General features: G+C 38.1%; 1 protein-coding gene across 1 annotated transcript in view; it reads left to right on the top strand.

The window, feature by feature from the left end:
• Window positions 1-18,293, top strand: part of FBXL17 (F-box and leucine rich repeat protein 17) — a 443,616-nt gene that overhangs the window by 296,626 nt on the left and 128,697 nt on the right. Inside the window, exon 7 of the mRNA XM_026649192.2 lies at window positions 14,390-14,466. Coding sequence (XP_026504977.1) covers window positions 14,390-14,466 — 77 coding nt within the window. The remainder of the gene's footprint in view (window positions 1-14,389; window positions 14,467-18,293) is intronic.

Here is an 18,293-nt window from a genome sequence, read left to right as displayed (position 1 = left end):
AGTTTCCATTTTTTATATGACTCCTTTTTATTTTTTAGATCATGCAAAATCTCGTGGTTAAGCCAAGGTGGTCTTTTGCCACATTTTCTATCTTTCCTAACCAGCGGAATAGCTTGCTTTTGGGCCCTTAATAGTGTCCCTTTGAAAATATGATATGATATGAGGAAAGAGGACATATCTAAATTAGCCAGGACACAAACCGTTTAGCACTTTGCAGGTGAAAGCCAACAATAAAAATTGCAGCCAAAAATCATGTCAAGCACTCCCTTGTAGGAAATACCATGTAATAAACAGTCACATTCTGCCCTAATTGAAATTTCTAAACAGTTTGAATAGTTTAACCTTGATGAGATAAATATATCAATAAATTCTTTGCAGAATACGGATGATAAAATACATTCTTGGCAGCCACTGCTACCTGAACAGCAGCTAAGAACAAGCAAAGCACCTATGTTGTAAATCTGAGAAACAAATGCTAGGTATAGCCTTTATTTGTTTTCTCATGTAATTATGATGGCTGCAATCTTGGCAGACCGGGGATTAAACTGTGGACCTCCAGAGCTAAAAGTCTAAAGCTCACTCACTTGGGCTGTAACACATTCATCTCCTCTGAGGATTGGGAACAAAGCGGGACCTGTAACACACACCAGATGATTACATGATCTTTGTAATGCCTTCTGGTCACTTCACCCAGCACATAAGCATTACCTAACTCAAATCTAAGTTGAGTCTCATCAGTGTCCCAGTCCTGGTTAGGCACTGTTATGACTGAGGTAAATAGTACTGGATGGATTAGATGAAATGGAGCTGTAGAGCTTTGTGTCATCCATATTCTGAAGACACTGCAGCCCATACCTCCCTATTAGCCCTGCTAGCAGCCTCGGACACCAGCTAAACAGGAGAGGGTTTCACCAGTTTTAATTCTGTCATCAACAAGAGAGAATTCTCGGTGCAGATAAACAAGATCATCTAGGATCTTGCTAAGAAAGAAGAGACTGGAGCTACTCTCATCATTCGGTCAACAAAACCACATGGTCATGTTAAAGATAGCAGATACATATAACAGAATCAGCACTGATGCCTGATCATTGTGCATAGCCAGAAAGAAATCATCTTGAGCCAGGATGTAATAATAATTTCCTTAATTGATGCTGGAATCTTGCTTTCCAATAGCAAAATATTGATGATTGATTCCAAAAATGCCCCAAAGACATGCCTTCATTAAACAAGACAGGCAAGTATCCAACTTGCATGTTGCAACCTGAATGTGCTCTGGGACCTCCAGAATCTCAGAGAGTAACAGCGACTGAAATTCCTCTTCAAAAACAGAAGTGGTGCTAACAAGAAGGGAAAATATTTGAAGAGCTTGTCAAGACTCAGACCTCACCAGTGACCAATGGCATTAGACCACAGATCATCAAGTTGGTATAAAGCCTTAGGCTTTTGCTGGACTCATCACCACTCCAGGAGTAATAGACTCTCAAATTGCTACTGTAGTGAAGAATTTTTGATCGATGACTTACCAGGAAACTGCATCTTTTTTTCTCAGGAGAGGACCATCATCTTTCATGCTAAACTCATTCTATGATGCCAGAGGCTGAAAGTTACAGGTGTCAAAAGAAAACTGAAGTTGGTGCAGAATATGTAGCATATATAGCAGAACAGTGATAGACATTGCCTCTGCTTTGTGAACTCATTGGTTCTCCATTCATTTCAGAACTGAATTCAAAGATCTGGTCCTAACCTATAAAGCCCTTAATGAACTGGTAAAGATGAACAGAGAAAATTCCATTTGTTCTTGACTCTTACTTTTGATCATAATATGGTCCAGCTCTGATACCAATGTACTAAGCACCTTGTAAAAAACTGAAATATAAAGACTGATAGAAAGATAAGCTGAGGAAGCTCTGCATTGTCACCAAAAGACATGATTCTGCTACCATGGAGACAGATAGATCAGTATGAATCTGAGTGATCCTATCTGCAATATAATTTGAACTTATAATTTAATAGAATGAGGTTACTTATGCATCCAAAATGAGTTCTGCTTTCCCTGTCTTTGAGCAACAAGGTTGTCTACCTGTCCTGCAAATAATCAACTACCTAATTGTTTTGGGCTTCAAATTAAACAGCATAAACTAGTAATTTCATTAGGAGTTAGAGAGAGACTAATATTTCTCAAATATCCCAATCAATATTTCCTAGGTATAGACTAGGTAAATAGTAACCACTAGCCTTGGTAAATAGTAACCACACTGAATTAGATTTTGAATAATATAAAGCAGCATGTTGAAGGTTAGGAGTATTGTTTGCTCCTACTGACTACCAGACATCAGCAGAGTTGTTTAACTGTCTGGGGGGAAAAGTAAGCACAAGAGAAAAAGAAAGAAACTCTCCCTTCCTAGTCCAGAAGAAAATATTTTGCTAGCATCACCTCTGAATTACAACGTAATTTTATTTCCTATAAAGCAGAGACAGCGTCATCAGGCATTTTTCTCAAGTAATGTACTAGTGGTAGGAGTACTAGATAGGCAACCTTGTTGAAGGGAATTCTTAATTGATTCATTAATAGGTCCTGAAATCTTGCCTTTAAACGTTTTATAAGAGTCACAGCAGTCTGGCTCATTTCTAGATTTAAAGTGAGTGAAACATCTTACAACTGTGGTACACCTATCAAGATTTATAGTAGTATTTCATTCCAAATCGAGAGCTTTAAGATTATACAGAAATTTCATATCAGTTTTAGGTGTGGGGTACTGAACTTCAGATAAGATTTGTATGCTGAAAATTTCCAATGTGTTTGTTAGTATTCTTTGATAGGATAATGAGTCTTGTGGATAAGGGAGAAGCTGTGGATGTGGTATACCTAGACTTTAGTAAGGCATTTGATACGGTCTCGCATGATATTCTTATCGATAAACTAGGCAAATACAACTTAGATGGGGCTACTATAAGGTGGGTGCATAACTGGCTGGATAACCGTACTCAGAGAGTTGTTATTAATGGTTCCCAATCCTGCTGGAAAGGCATAACAAGTGGGGTTCCGCAGGGGTCTGTTTTGGGACTGGCTCTGTTCAATATCTTCATTAACAACTTAGATATTGGCATAGAATGTACGCTTATTAAGTTTGCAGATGATACCAAACTGGGAGGGATTGCAACTGCTTTGGAGGACATGGTCGTAATTCAAAATGATCTGGACAAATTGGAGAAATGGTCTGAGGTAAACAGAATGAAGTTTAACAAAGACAAATGGAAAGTGCTCCACTTAGGAAGGAAAAATCAGTTTCACACATACAGAATGGGCAGAGACTGTCTGGGAAGGAGTACGGCAGAAAGGGGTCGAGGGGTTATAGTGGACCACAAGCTAAATGTGAGTCAACAGTGTGATGCTGTTGCAAAAAAAGCAAACATGATTCTGGGATGTATTAACAAGTGTGTTGTGAGCAAGACACGAGAAGTCATTCTTCCGCTCTACTCTGCGCTGGTTAGGCCTCAACTGGAGTATTGTGTCCAGTTCTGGGCACCGCATTTCAAGAAAGATGTGGAGAAATTGGAGAGGGTCCAGAGAAGAGCAACAAGAATGATTAAAGGTTTTGAGAACATGACCTATGAAGGAAGGCTGAAAGAATTGGGTTTGTTTAGTTTGGAAAAGAGAAGACTGAGAGGGGACATGATAGCAGTTTTCAGGTATCTAAAAGGGTGTCATAAGGAGGAGGGAGAAAACTTGTTCACCTTAGTCTCTAAGGATAGAACAAGAAGCAACGGGCTTAAACTGCAGCAAGGGAGGTTTAGGTTGGACATTAGGAAAAAGTTCCTAACTGTCAGGGTAGTTAAACACTGGAATAAATTGCCTAAGGAGGTTGTGGAATCTCCATCTCTGGAGATATTTAAGAGTAGGTTAGATAAATGTTTATCAGGGATGGTCTAGACAGTATTTGGTCCTGCCATGAGGGCAGGGGACTGGACTTGATGACCTCTCGAGGTCCCTTCCAGTCCTAGAATCTATGAATCTATGACATAAGAGTTCGGAGTGATCATTTTGCGAGAAGTGTTTGCCCAGGGTGCTGAGGTGTTTTTGTCTTTTATTGTGTTTTTGTGTGAGTTCATTTGAGAGAGTAGTGATTCCACTCTATTTAGTTATCTTGGTTCTTATTTTTACCTATAACCATTGTGTTTAAGCAGGAACTTGTAAGAGGCAGTATCTCTCTCTCTCTAGATAGATAGATAGATATATGGGATGGTATTCTGGTACTTAGATACAGGTCCTTGCTGAGGCCTGAGCTGTATGAACACTGAACATTTTGGTTAGTTTTCTTAAAATTTCAAAGTGTTAAGTGTTGGGTGAAGGTTTCTGTTCATTCCTATTTCATTAAAAAAATGCACTCCACTCTTCTAGAAGGATATGTATTTTAGAAAAGCATTTTCAAAAGGTTCATTTATAATGCAATGCCCTTTATAGATAGCTTCCGCACATTAAACAAGACTATTTTACTTGCTGTAGAGAACAGCTGGTTTTGAGTATTCTGTTTACTAATATGCCAGAAATAAGATGACACAAAAGCATTTAACAAAAAAACAAAAACCCATCATTACTGAGTCTAAATTATTATTATATATGAAGGCCTCTTTAACTTTTGCGCCACAAGGAGATCTGAAGTAAACTGTCATAATCCTTGAAATGCAGAGTAGTTGTAGCCATGCTGGTCCCAGGATATTAGAGACAAGGTGGATGGGTGATATCTTTTATTGACCCAACTTGTGTTGGTGAGAGAGACCAGCTTTCGAGCCACACAGAGCTCTTTCTTGAAAGCTGGTCTCTCTCACCAACAGACGTTGGTCCAATAAAAGATCTTACCTCACCCAGCTTGTCTCTCTAGTAATCTGTAACAGGCAGAAGGAAGTGGAACCAACCTTGCTAGGACAGGTGCTGTGCCTTTTGAAGCTGCCTTTTCCTACTTTTATTAGGGGAGAGTTCTGTCTAGCATTCTCAGGAGTGAATCTCTTTTGCACCCGTAGGAGATGATGCACCAATGGTTAATAGATCCCTGAATCTTTCTCCATGTATGAGATCAAATAATTATACTTGGCACTTATAAAATGCCTTTCATCTAAAGATCTCAAAGCCCTTTTCAGCATGAATTATCCTCACAACACCTCTCTGTATAATTCCCATTTTACAAATTAAATCAAGCCACAGCGAGGTGAAGTGTTTTACCCAAATTCACAGTTGCTTGCAAAGCTAGAAATACAATCCAGATAGCCTGACTCCCAAGTCCCGGCTCTAATCCCTATTCAGTGCTCACCACTAAAATTTTTACAGTTTTGCCATTACAGATAGGTAATATTACCATCGTTTTCCTTATACTCTTGTGTGGGGAATGCCATAATGTGTGAATTATGTGGAAAGGCATCCATTTGAATCATAAATAAAATTGACCAAAGTGCAAGTAGTATGCAGGTTTCTCAAGAAAGCACTAAAGAGCACTTAGTCCTGACCTTAAGCAACATAAATCTAAGTTACTAAATCTTGTACTTAAAAGGAGATCTTGTTTAAATCAGTTATTAACAGGCATACAGAAAAAGTGGAGGGAATGGGGGGGGGAGGGGCTCTTTGAGCAAAATAACCTGGTTTCCTTTTTAAAATCCTTTAGATTTTAAATAATAATTTATTTAATAATTAAGTGCTTTATTGTGTTTTTTTAAACATAGTCTGTGAATGTGGGTGGGGAAGTGCACCATCCTGGCAGCAGTTCCTTAGGACCTGATTTCCATGTCGCTTACACCACTTACACTAGTACACTAGTGTACTCTTATTTACTTCTTGGTTTACATCAGTGTGAGAGGTGAGTCAGGCCATTTGGCATTCATGGAGACATAATACCTTGATGAACGATGAAGGTGCAGCCAAGTGTGCAATGAGCATTCTATCTACAGTGGCTGAGCTTTGCAGGTTGGTGTAGAATGAAGAGCCAGGCCATGCCCTGTCCCACTCTGGCCCCCTTGGTAATTCTAGCACTGGTGATTCTAAGAGACTGTCCTGATGCTTGTACTTTGGAAATGCAAGAACTGAGATGTTGGCTGTCACTTAACCCGGATAGAAAGAGAGGCCCATAATGCACTCTTCCTCCCTTCCCTCTTCTGTATGCCCATGCAGGGCTAGCCCCAACCTAGCCTCATATTACATCCTTGTCATTTAACCTAATAATATACAATAGCACAACTAAAATGTTTTAAAAGGAAGGCAATATTTATTTGTTCAATATAAACAAAAGTCACTGCTAGCAAAAATTTTCCAACTCTATTGTAGTCAGTGGAATTGATTGCTCTTGTTTATTCAGTGGAGATATTGGCTCTATGAATTTAAGATGTTACACTTGAAGTTCTTGCTATTTAAAAGGTTGATGGCCTCTTTTCATGTCTCAGCCACGTTTCAAAAGCTTATAGAAAATGGATAAAATGTAACATTTAATTGTCTTGCAATCTCTAGCATCCCTAGTTGTGGGCTTTTCTCTCAAGGTACATCCAAACAAGTCCTAAATCTTTATTATTTTTCACAGTTGCTGTTATTCTGTAAATCTCTTGTAAAAGCATCTACTACTTCCAGTCAAGTGGGGAGCCTGGTGCATCAAAAGCCACCTCCAGTACTATTAATGTGTAGGCCTACAAGGAGAATGACTGCACCACAACTAAAGGTGGGCAGAATTTGTGTGGGCTTACCCAAAGAAAGACAGCTCTGCTTTGTGGTTGGGGGGGTGAGGGGGGAGAGGAAGAAGGTCAGAAACTGCTGCAAAAGGTGCTCGGTGGTCAACTTTGCAGCAATGACTCCCCCCCGCCTTCCCCCCCCCCCAAGGAATGTGCATAAAGGCACGAAATCTAGTGGGGCAAGTCTCTATGTGAAAGCAGTGAGGAAGCCAGCACCCACCCTCCCTCCCCTAGTAGGCAGCAAGTGGAGGCGAATGGCAGGCTGGGTTTGGACCTGTTGTGGGCATTATGCTAGTCGCCCCTTTTAAAGCGGGGCTGGGAAGGAATTTTTCCCACACCACCAGAATTGGCTTCGGTGGAGTGTGGTTTTTTTGCCTTCCTCACGGCGGGTGCGAGGATGGACCTTTTCTGGTGAATAGAAAAGGTAGTAGGCCATATGTCGCAACTTATTTTGTAATATTGGGCGGATGTTCAGTGCAGGTACTCCATAGGGAGGGCAGACAGTGACCAGATAAATGGTCTGGTAAAGGACTTAAAAGGAGGTACTGGATAAAGAAACAGAACAGGTGGGGGGGTTCGGGGACTTCCATGACTGGTACAGCAGGGAGCCAACACCTCTCCACTCCCCACCCCGTTCTCATACCCCTGCGAGGCTGATGGATGGTAAGGTCCAAGCCATGGCAGCTGGGGGACCTGGATGGAAACAAAGGGGGGCTGGTGAAAGCCCCGGAGAATTGATTTGAATAAGCATGGATTTGCCTGCACTGTACACTTTATCTAGCGGGTCGTCCCAGACATCTATATAATAAAGTTGCGGCCTGATTAAAACCCATAACAAGTCTCCTGTCCTTCTTGCGGTATACCCAGACAATGAGACAATTAGCTGACTCTCCCTTTCTTTTCTGATTCTCAGTCCCCCAAATAATACAAATCAATTGCTAGTGTTCCACGCAGTTAGGATAGCAAAAATTCTAAAGACATTTAATTTTAAAAACTACTAGAAATTTGAAAATAATTGCACATTCTGATGTTATTTTGAATCTCATCAAGCCATGTATTAATGTGTCTCTAATGGCATGATTTCTTTTCACACCTCTACGGTGGTTGAAACTCAGTCCTTTTAAGTGAGATCTCCTAACCAGTGTATGGCAGTTCCAATTAGCTGCTCTTGGGCCTGAAGTGCATCACAAACGGTAACAAGGTCTCCTAGGAACACTTTTGTTGCAAGCACTGTAGTCATATTTCCTCATTAGTTCCTTTAAATTGTCACTAATGCCATGTTCCAAGCTTTTGAGAAGTAGACCAAAAACAGAAAAACTAGGTATCTATGTAGAATAGACAATTATTTTTCATAATTCAAGACCCCTTTGAATGCCTTTGATAGTTTTGAAGCTTACACAGTTAAATTTATTAACCATAACCACTCACTTAAGTCGGAGGATTTAGTGATTTGTTGCCTAGGAAAAGAGAAAAAATATTTTGTGATGGCAGATGGTTCGTTTTCTAAATTTGTGATTTTTTTAAAGATTATTTTTAGTCTTTTAATTAAATTTTGCACAAACTATGAGCAAAATAAGAAAAACATAAAATGTTTAAACATGTTGTGTGTAGTTTTATAGGGGTACCATCAAAACCAATAGGCCTCAATTTTTGGTTTGGTCTGCGTGTGTCCAGATCATGCTGTTTTTCTGCTCCACTTGTCAGCGCAGTTCTTGGGAGGATGACAGGTTTTGGAGACTATTGCCCTGGCAGACGCTCTAAAGGAATGATTTTTTCAACATTTCATTACTCTTCCTGCTTGTGCCTGTAGAACTGAGAAGGGCTGAGCGAAGGAACAGCACAATATTCATGTGCACTGTTGCACACTGTCTCCAGGGTTTGTCAACAGTGGTCCTTCTAACCTAGGAAGCTGAGATTTTAACAATGTTGCTGTTGTTTTTTTGGCAAGTTGTCATACTTTCCAGAGATATGAAGACATTTTTAACTGATAGGTGTAAGAGGCAGTTTTGATCCTGCCATCCTCAGAACACCACTGAACTTTGGGAGTTTGAAACTCCATTCATCATCACGTTACTGAACAGATTCTGGGTGCCTACAAATTCATGACACGTTTCATATTGTAACACTTCATATTTACAATTGTTATGTTCTTCTTCTGCAAAATATTATTTGATTGGTTTTGTACTGTGAAATCATTTTGTGCTATTTGCCTTTTCCTGGGCTCTGTACATTTGCTTGTTCAGGATACCAACTTTATCAAATTTGATAAAAACTAACTGCATATCAGACTGTCAGCGAGTAGTCTTCATAAAACTTATGGTGGATGTGGAAAAGGCTTGGCAAGATGGCACAAGGTCTTTTCCTTTGGCATCTTCAGATTGAGTGAATGAATAATTACACCCCTCCCCCAAAACTCATGATTTATAGTTCACTCTTCATTGGAATTTTTCAAGTGTTAGATGGTTCTAACGAGTTCTCCTCCTTTAGAAAAGTCACAAATCAACTCAGAAGATTATATTTTTAGTGGGCTCAATTCCTGAGTATCTTGTTTACTATTCTGCAAGCTCTACTAATTGAATGTCTTTAGCCCTTTGATTAGGAACAATTCATTGTTGTGGTTATAAAATTGAGAGGTTGGGGTGCTCAAAAGAATATGTACATGTCAAGTGTATTTTCATAGTCTGGGAAAAACAAAAATCATTATTATCATTATTCTAAGACTCACTCCTATTTCCAACTTTCTTTCTGCAAAAATGTTTGCTCTTTCTGTAAGTAAATTGACATTAAATAATGAATTGTTCAAAATAATAATTTTTTAAAAATCTAACATTTTATGAGGATTGGTGCAAATCAGCCAGAGTATAAACTTAATGTCTTAAAAAGACAGATATGGCTACAATCTGGGGTAATTTTTTGATGGATTATAGCAAACAGACTAAATATGACCTGATCCTTGCTTTGTAGAAAAGGTTAATATCATTTGGTGCTTTTACCCTTTTTCTTTGATTTCATTTTTAACAATGATTAATAAAGGTAGAGGTAATGAATATACAACTACTTTCCCCTCTCCCTTTCATATTGTAAGGGACTTGTTCACAAAAGTAGCTGTAATATGTGTTCTTTCCCATTCAAGTTGATTAGTATGTGGGGGAGGCAATGTAAAGTGTTTTTGATATCCCTACAAATTAATTTACATGTGGGTGAGCTACAGAAGGGAACTAAAAGTGAAAATTAAATGGTGGAGCATAGCAGGCAGCTGAAGGTGAATATAAGCAGTTCTATAGTATTGTTCTAGCTATATTAAAGATTGCATGCTCTCAAATAAATGTGTGATCAATTCATTTATATGGATACCCCAGGTGATTCAGTGTTTTCATAAAATAAAAAATGGGCACATTTTGACAATGGGTTTTATGTATTCAAATGTAGTGCAATCAGCTGAAAATTGTGAAAAAATTCACTCAGATTGTAGAAAGTTGAACCGTGTTTTCAATTTAAATTCTGTGTAGTTGCTCAGAAAACCTTAGAGGCTTCCACAAGCCATGCAATGGGGGTTCAACTCTCACAATTAGAATAGCACAATTGGGGAAAATTAAGGAATAGGCAATATATATGCAAGTCTCTTGGGTCCTAGTTAGTGAACTCATGTGATTATGTTAAAATTTAAGCTTTCATTAAAAATAATGCAATCTTGTATTTATGCTCGTGGAGGAAAGATTGAAAATATAAACGGAGTGTAAATCAATGCAATGCATCTGTCTGAGTCTTCAGTTAACTTGAAAAACAGTTCTGAGAAACATAAATTGCCTCCAGAATTGGGTGCTCCTGACACTGCCCTTCCAAGAGTGGAGGGGGGCACTGACAACCATCACAGCCCAGGATTTTATGGGGAACGGGACCTTCAGTACCATTACCCAATCATGGCTCTGCTGGTATTGATGTTGGCATCAATACCCATACAGATTCTTAGAGGAATGGGGGCTGAGACTTCCCTCCTCTGCAATAGACCACAACCTGCCTAAAATCAGGAAGTGGTGGGGAAGTCCAGCCTACCCAAAGAGGACTAGTGGTGGGAACCCCAGAAACCTCTCCTAATGCCATTCCTAAGAGATGTGGGGCCATGACATGGGTAGGGGAAAGCCATTTAGGGCAATGGATTGCCTTCACCTGGCCCTGAACACGGTGTGTTTGCAATGTTTCATAATTGACAACAAAATGAAAAACTAGGTTGTTTCTTTGGTTTGACTCTCTTCAGGTAGTAATGTTCAAGATTAATTTATAATGCTATGTGCTTGCTCAGTTAATCTTCTCTTGGTAAACACTGACATAATTATAAAAAATTCTAAACCTTATGGAATACGTCTCATTAGACACAATAATATAAATATTTTTTTCCAAGATTAGAAGTTGGCCCAAAGTGTAGTGTAAGTAAAACATTTTCAAATTAGGATTGGAACTTCAGTTCTCTGCCTCATGACTTACCCCATAAATATTAATAGACAACATATCAAAATGTTCCTGTTAATTAAAAGGGCTGTTCGGCTTTTAATGATATCTAATTTGCAGATGTATGGTAGACTGCAAGTAGTTCTTATTAAAATTTATCTAGTCTCATTTTGTAGGAGGATAATTTTCTTTTTATTCAGATTATGGATGTGCGCAGTAAAACGCTATTATCATGGAATACAATACAAAGTTTTACATTTATTTGTCTTAAAAATCAATCACTTTGTGCCACCTCACAAAGGCAACAAATTCCTCTCCCAAAATGAGGTCCTCCAAAAATGTAAATGCATTTCATAAACCTTATAGAATAAGAGGGTTTAACTGTCTATGTAGTTTCTGATTTGTATAAAAGTAACCCAATGAACCTGCATGGTTCAAAGAATCGATAATGTGAAAAGAGTTGGTCTCAGTCCAGTTCCCAGAGCAAAAATCACCACCACAGTTGATGCTAATAGGCACCCTTGTTGGCAGTCTCAGTAGAGAAGATAAGAACTGGAATGGACATGGAGACTGTATTATCCTCTCTCCCCTAGAATTTTTACTTAAAGTCAAGGTTGAGATGCCATGGTAAGAAAGTTTTCAGTCTTTCGACCTTTGCTTTTTCTGCTCTCTGGCTGAAAAGAGGACTTCACTCTCCAGTACTGCCACTCTAACAACTTTCCACATACTATGTTCACCCAATTTTAGAAAGGAAAATTGAAAAATTATTAAAAATGTGACCTGATGGATGATGTAAATATGGTGAAGGAAATCAAGGTCAAAGCAACCTCCACAGACAGTTAAAAAAAAAGAGTAGGTTTTGGTTCAGGATTTGAGGAGAGGGAAGGGGACAGATAACACTGAAAGTATGTGATGCTGTTATCACTGTAAATTCTAACAGCTGTTCTGATTTAAGAAATCAAATTGTCAGCATCAACAATAAAATCAGGTTGGGGAATATTCTGCTGCTCCTGCTGCTGCTGTGTGGAGTGTGTTCCTGAGGGTATAAATGTATTTTCCCCAAAAGATTATAAAGAATTCAAGAATACATATTATCACTTTAAAGTTAGCAAATATTTTTATCCTGAGTAATGCAGCTGGATTGACTTGGGAGCTGTAGCAGTCTATTGGGTCAATGACCTGCAAATTAAAGAGGACCCATTCTTGCTCTAAAGGAATCGTTACAATCTATCTTGCTAAAAATCCTCTTTTAAAAATATGTCTATGTAGAAAGTTACCCACTCAACAGGCTATCACAGCTAGTCTAATGAGCAATGAATACGTTTTAAAATTAGCAGGACAAAAATACATTTTATGGTACTCCATTACATGATTGATACTGTGTAAATAATACAGTTGTAAACATAACATATATAGAGATATTAATCCAGATTTAGTTATAATTAAATTATAAAGGATAAACATATATTTTACAATATATTTAGTTCTTGCTTCCTTTTCCTTTTTTTTTGTACTTACAAGTTAAAGATTGAGAGAAGTCACAGATAAAGAACTGTTTAATTATATAGTTGTGACAAACCAAACAGAAATGTAGAAATTCAAACCCCATTCTCATAAATTAGACCTTCTGTAGCAACATATTGGAACACAAATGGTACATGCTATTTCATGACCTGGTGAATGCTGATCTCTGCAATAATCACTGTAGAAACATAAAACTGAATTTCAGCCCGACATTTATAATGGCTGGTATATTCTATGTCGCTATTGTAATGTAGCTTACACTTTTTGTCTGCAAAATCTCTCAAAGCTTAAACATTGCATGAAGCAGATCTTGTATCTGATAGTTGCATTGAATTTTACAACAGAAATCAAAACATTTCTGTAACATTTTCTTTTTTTTTTTTTCAAATAACCTCTATGTGATATTGTATATTGAAATTGCATTAATGTATATTTTGATACCGGTTGTCACAGTCCCACCAGGCTGTTGAGTTTGGGTCCACACAAGTCAGACTATGTGTACTTTTAAGCTTACCTTGGTCTGTCTCTTTCTTTGGCCTCTCTGTCACAATTCCTGGGCACAGATTCTGTTATCCCTTCACAAAAATGGGACCTCATGGTCCAGTTGCCTTAGGCCCCCAGGATAGTGTTGACCTCTCTGCCACAAAACACCACAGTTCCTTAAGTGCACTCTTTCCCAAAGCTCCAACCCTGTAGGCACTCTGGTTTACCATTTACTTCTCCAGGGACATATGATAGTTGAAGCACATGCCAAAATTCCAAAACCAATTGCCCTTGAATTAGACAACACAAGAAATATACAGATCCAGTCAAAACAGTAACACCTAGACACATATCCCTGCCTCAGTTTCCTCACCACCCTCAAGCATTCTTTTGGCTTATGTTAGAGTCCTCTATGGTGTCCAGGATCCTTCCTTTCTCCCTTCTCTGCACATGGCTTCTCCTCCAAAACATGGAGCCTTCTCTCACTCCTGTATCCAGCTTTCTGCTTCTGGTCTCATCTCCCTCTTTCCAAAATGGCCTGTAAGTTAACCTCCCTTTTATAACTTACAGTCCCCTTGTCAACCCTCTGATCAGGTGATCAAAGGTCCCTATATAGTGATCCCTTGCTTTGTTACTGGTAGACGGGTTCTTCTGTGCAGCCAACTCGTTGTCCAACCGTGCTTCCATGTAAACAGAAGACCATAAGGGTTTAATGATTCTCCGGGTTTAATGATTCTCCGTTGTTAGCACTGTATCGCTACCCCTTGGAATTCCAATTCAACATAGAGGTAAAAAGACAACAGAGAAGGCAGACAAGCCCTATGTTCAAAATGGAGTTTGTAGTTTGACAAAAATATATACAGAGAGCACATTATCTCAAACTGGAATCAATAAATTGTACATGAACACATTCCCCAAATTGTCATACTAGTGATATAAAAATATTCAACATAACTTAATGTTTTGCCTGTCCAGAGCTTTTTGGGACATGGGAATCTTAGTAGTCAAAAATGTGTCTAATTGAAGTCATACATTTTTTAGCATTTGAGTTTAAAAGGTGTGGCTATAATAAATTCTATTGAAAGAGTTCTAGGGAAGGTCACAAAAAGAAGAAAGTTTTGTATAATGCGTTCGGAATTACCTTGTGGTGTAGCCGTTGTGGATGAGTCCTAATTGATTTAATATGAAATGAATTCTTGCAACTGTGAATCTTATTTTGTATGTATTCCAGATGTGTGGAGGTCATTGCTAAAGAAGGACAGAACCTGAAAGAGCTGTATTTGGTATCCTGTAAGATTACCGACTATGGTATGTAAAATGGCTATTGTTTTTTACCCTTTGTCAAGACTGATCTGTTGAAACTTTACATGGAGATGTAAAAAGTGAAATTTACCTTGTGATACTTGTAAAAATGTTGCTGTGACACTAGACAGAGAAGATTTAGAACGAAGAAGCTAGAGGACAGGCACTCTGTTAGATTTCAGAGAGCTGCAGATTTATCCTTCATATAGAATTGACTGAAAAATGTTGATTGATCTCTGTGATGAGAGTTTGAGTATTGATTGATAAACACTCAGATTTGAATTAATTTGCCTCCTGCTCTTCCTTCTTTCTTCACCCTTAGTTTAAATGGAGATTTGCAGGGTCTAGTAGTTATCTAGTCTTTTTAATGAACTCAGACTGGTTCTTCCTTTCAAATCTTGCACTGTTCTGGGATCTGAGAGTTGAAATCAGAGATTATTTTTGGCCCAGAAGAGAGGCAGGGCCATGCAATGCTAAATCACATCCACTGCACACCTAGCGTGAGAACAGTGGCTTGGTGCAGGGGAAACAGTGACCCTGGGTTTTGGGAGAAGAATCCTCCTCAGGATGCAAAATGACAATGAAGTCACTTTATGGCTACTGCTGCAGTTTCGGGGTTGTAGTAGCCTCTGCTCTGTTTGAAACCTCTCCTTCCCTTCATGTAGTAGCAGATCTGCTAGCTATGCCGTATCCTCAAACCTTTCTTCTATATCTGTCTGGAAGGAATTCCTATAGAGTTCATGGCATCCTGCCCCTCATCCCAACCCAGTGAACTCACATCACCCTCTAAGGGCCTTCTTTGGATGAAGGGGCTGACAAGGGAGCAGTAGTTTCCCTCAAAAGCAGTATGACCAAACTAGCGAGGTAGTGGGGAAAGGAAGGCAGGTGAATGTATTGGATTGGATTTGAATGGAAAGTACGAGGAAGTGGTTATGCATAAATGAGACATGGGAAGAGCGTTGGGTGGGAGGATAGGAGAGTATCTGCATAGGCTTGGTTGGTTAGATACCATAATTATCCAAACTGCACCGTTCCATCAAATATTTTAAGGTTTGCCCATCACTAATTTATAAGATTCTGTAGTCATTTCACATCATCTGTGTTCTTGACCTTGTAGTCGTTGGGGCTTTTCAAAAAACTTTTGCAGGTGCTACTAATACTAGATTCTGATGCTGATACTACTAATAAATTAATTGCCTCAGTAATAATATTAGTAAATTGTTCAGTACGGTAATTGTGGCACTGAACAATTTTTAACATTATTATTGAATTAGTGTATTATCAGTATTCATTCAAACATATAGCCCTCATCACCACTAAGTAAATAAATGTTATGTCAATCCCTTCTGACAGCTCCATTCTTCTTGTGTTTTGTGTTAAAAATCATGAGTGATGAGCGCTGTAGCAGAGTGGTGCTCATAAGCATCACTTAGCCATTGTGAGCAACTCAGGAACTCTTACTTAAGTGGGGAAGGAAGGTGCCACTCTTCTTGCAAAGCTCTTGAGGTCCTTAGGGAGAAGGGAGCCTTTCACCAGCAGAGCTCAGTACTGTAGTGCCACAGTAGGATGTGGGAGGAAAGAGAACCAGGCAACCCTTTCCCCTGAACACATCCTGCTACATTTGGCAAGTAGGAGAAATCTGCTAGTGATTACTAGGATGATTTGTTGTGGTCTGATTTAAGAAATTTCCCAATGGTCTTATTATGCTATTGATTTCACTATGCATAACTGTTCAGGCCCCACCAAATGGCAGATGCTTCTCTCTTAGTGGAAGCATGTTATTCTATAAATTTGCGGGATAGGTGTCATGCAAAATGGAGACTCAGTAATGTCTTAGCCAAATATTTAGTATCATATTACACTGACCAGAGTTCTGGGAGGGAATGACTGTATGTGGACATCCATTCTTGCTTAATCTACCTGGTAGTCTATTGAGGATATTAGCATATGCACTTGGTCCATGTAGGTTTGGTAGATTCAACACACAATGCCTACTTTTTATATTTAAAATTTGACTATTTGCTAATTGTGACTCTACAGATTTCCATATATATTTAGCAAGACACCTGAGAAACACTATTTTCCCAACTAATTTTGAAGATAAAACCAGGATTTTTAGAAAGAGACTAAGGAAATTATGCACCCATAGTCCATTCAAATTCATTGGAATTCAGATGTCCTTTGAAACTCCCAGCCCAGATTTCTTGATACATTCGTGATTAGTTTAGTGGAATTGTGACTGCTGGTGTCAAGAGCCTAATTGTCTCAAGGTTCAGTTAGCAAAAATGCAAATTCCATAGCTAAACAAAATATTATTGTTATTAGAACAACTTGTTTTAAGCACACCTTAATTTGAGACATCAAACAAGAAAAAGAGATTAGTGTTAATTGTGATTGTTGACCCATAACTAATACCTAATATAGGGACAGATGTGTGAAATAATTACATGTACTCTAAGAAAGCTAGACTATGAAATGTGAGATTTAGCAGTTTTTATCATCCTGATTTGATTTTGACAATAAGATGTGAGAAAATAAAAGAAGCAATATTGAAAATTTAATACTATTTGATTATTATTTGAAAAATATTACTAAATAGAGTGCACTGAAAGATTTGCCTTCATATTAAAAGTTAGAAGTCTATTAAAATTCTCTAAACTGTAACATCCGGTCATAGGCAACATTAGTTTATCTGACACATTGCCACCATGGAATTTAATTTGGTGGAATAAAGTACAGAATGATGAGATTAAAAAAATTATTGTAGTGGAGGGCATCAGACTCTCTAGGGCTGTGTTTAGACACCAACAAAGCTCCAAAACCCGTTTTAGTAGATTTTCTGTTCTCAGTACAGCCACACAGGACTTTTTTAAAAAAACATTTAATTATATTAGACAAAAAGAAAAACAAAAAAAGGAAACCAAGATGGATTTGAAATAGGCAGCAGATGCCAAGAGTTGTTAACTGCAAAGAAAAAAGAAATATATTGTTGCTGATTGCACTGCTACAGTTAAGAGTATGTCAGCACTTCTATTATAAACTTCTCACAAGTATATAGCACAGCTGTAAAATTTTCCCCCATGTTAACACTTGCCATATAAAGTCTCAACCTTGTAATACATTTATTTGTGTGTGTATGAATGCATATATATAACATCACACACAAATAAATGTATTACAAGGACGTGTGTGTGTGTGTCTATATGTGTGTGTGTGTGTGTATAATTGAAAAAACAGCCAAAATTATTTGGCTTTTATAAAAATATACACGTCTGGTTTTAAAAAGAAAATCATTTTGGCTGTTTTTCAGTTTTACTCTGTATGCTAAAAATGAAGTGTTTTGGTTTGATGTTTCTCTGTCCTTTCTTGACCCAAAAAACGGCTTCATTTAGGGATTCTTTTGTTTGTTTTGAAATGCTTATTGAAAATTAGTTCTTGATATTTAAAACTTGTCTGCCATTCAGTATTAAAATCTAGGGATGTTAACTTATTTCATAATGTTTTTATCTTTATATACATATTAATATAATGCCACATCATAAGACAAATCATTAGGATACTAAATAAGGATTTAAATAAGTACTAAGTGTTTTAAATATTTGGCTAGGCATACAATTACTAGACAGAGTTACTAGAGAAGCTGTCTGCAACATATGTGAATGAACCACTATGATCTCTATAGTAAACACCTGTGTGAAGTCAAAGCTGACACTATTTCCTCATGCCATTTTACCTTTTTAAAAACAATTATGAATTAAGCACGGACTGTCAGAGTTATCTTTGAATTTTCTGCCTTTTGTTGATTTGTGTCTCAACCTTAACTTTATTTAAAC

This window comes from Terrapene carolina, unplaced genomic scaffold, assembly GCF_002925995.2.
Source record: "Terrapene carolina triunguis isolate 2854851 unplaced genomic scaffold, T_m_triunguis-2.0 Scaffold69, whole genome shotgun sequence".
NCBI lineage: Eukaryota > Metazoa > Chordata > Testudines > Emydidae > Terrapene > Terrapene triunguis.
This window is presented reverse-complemented; position numbering and strand designations above follow the sequence as displayed.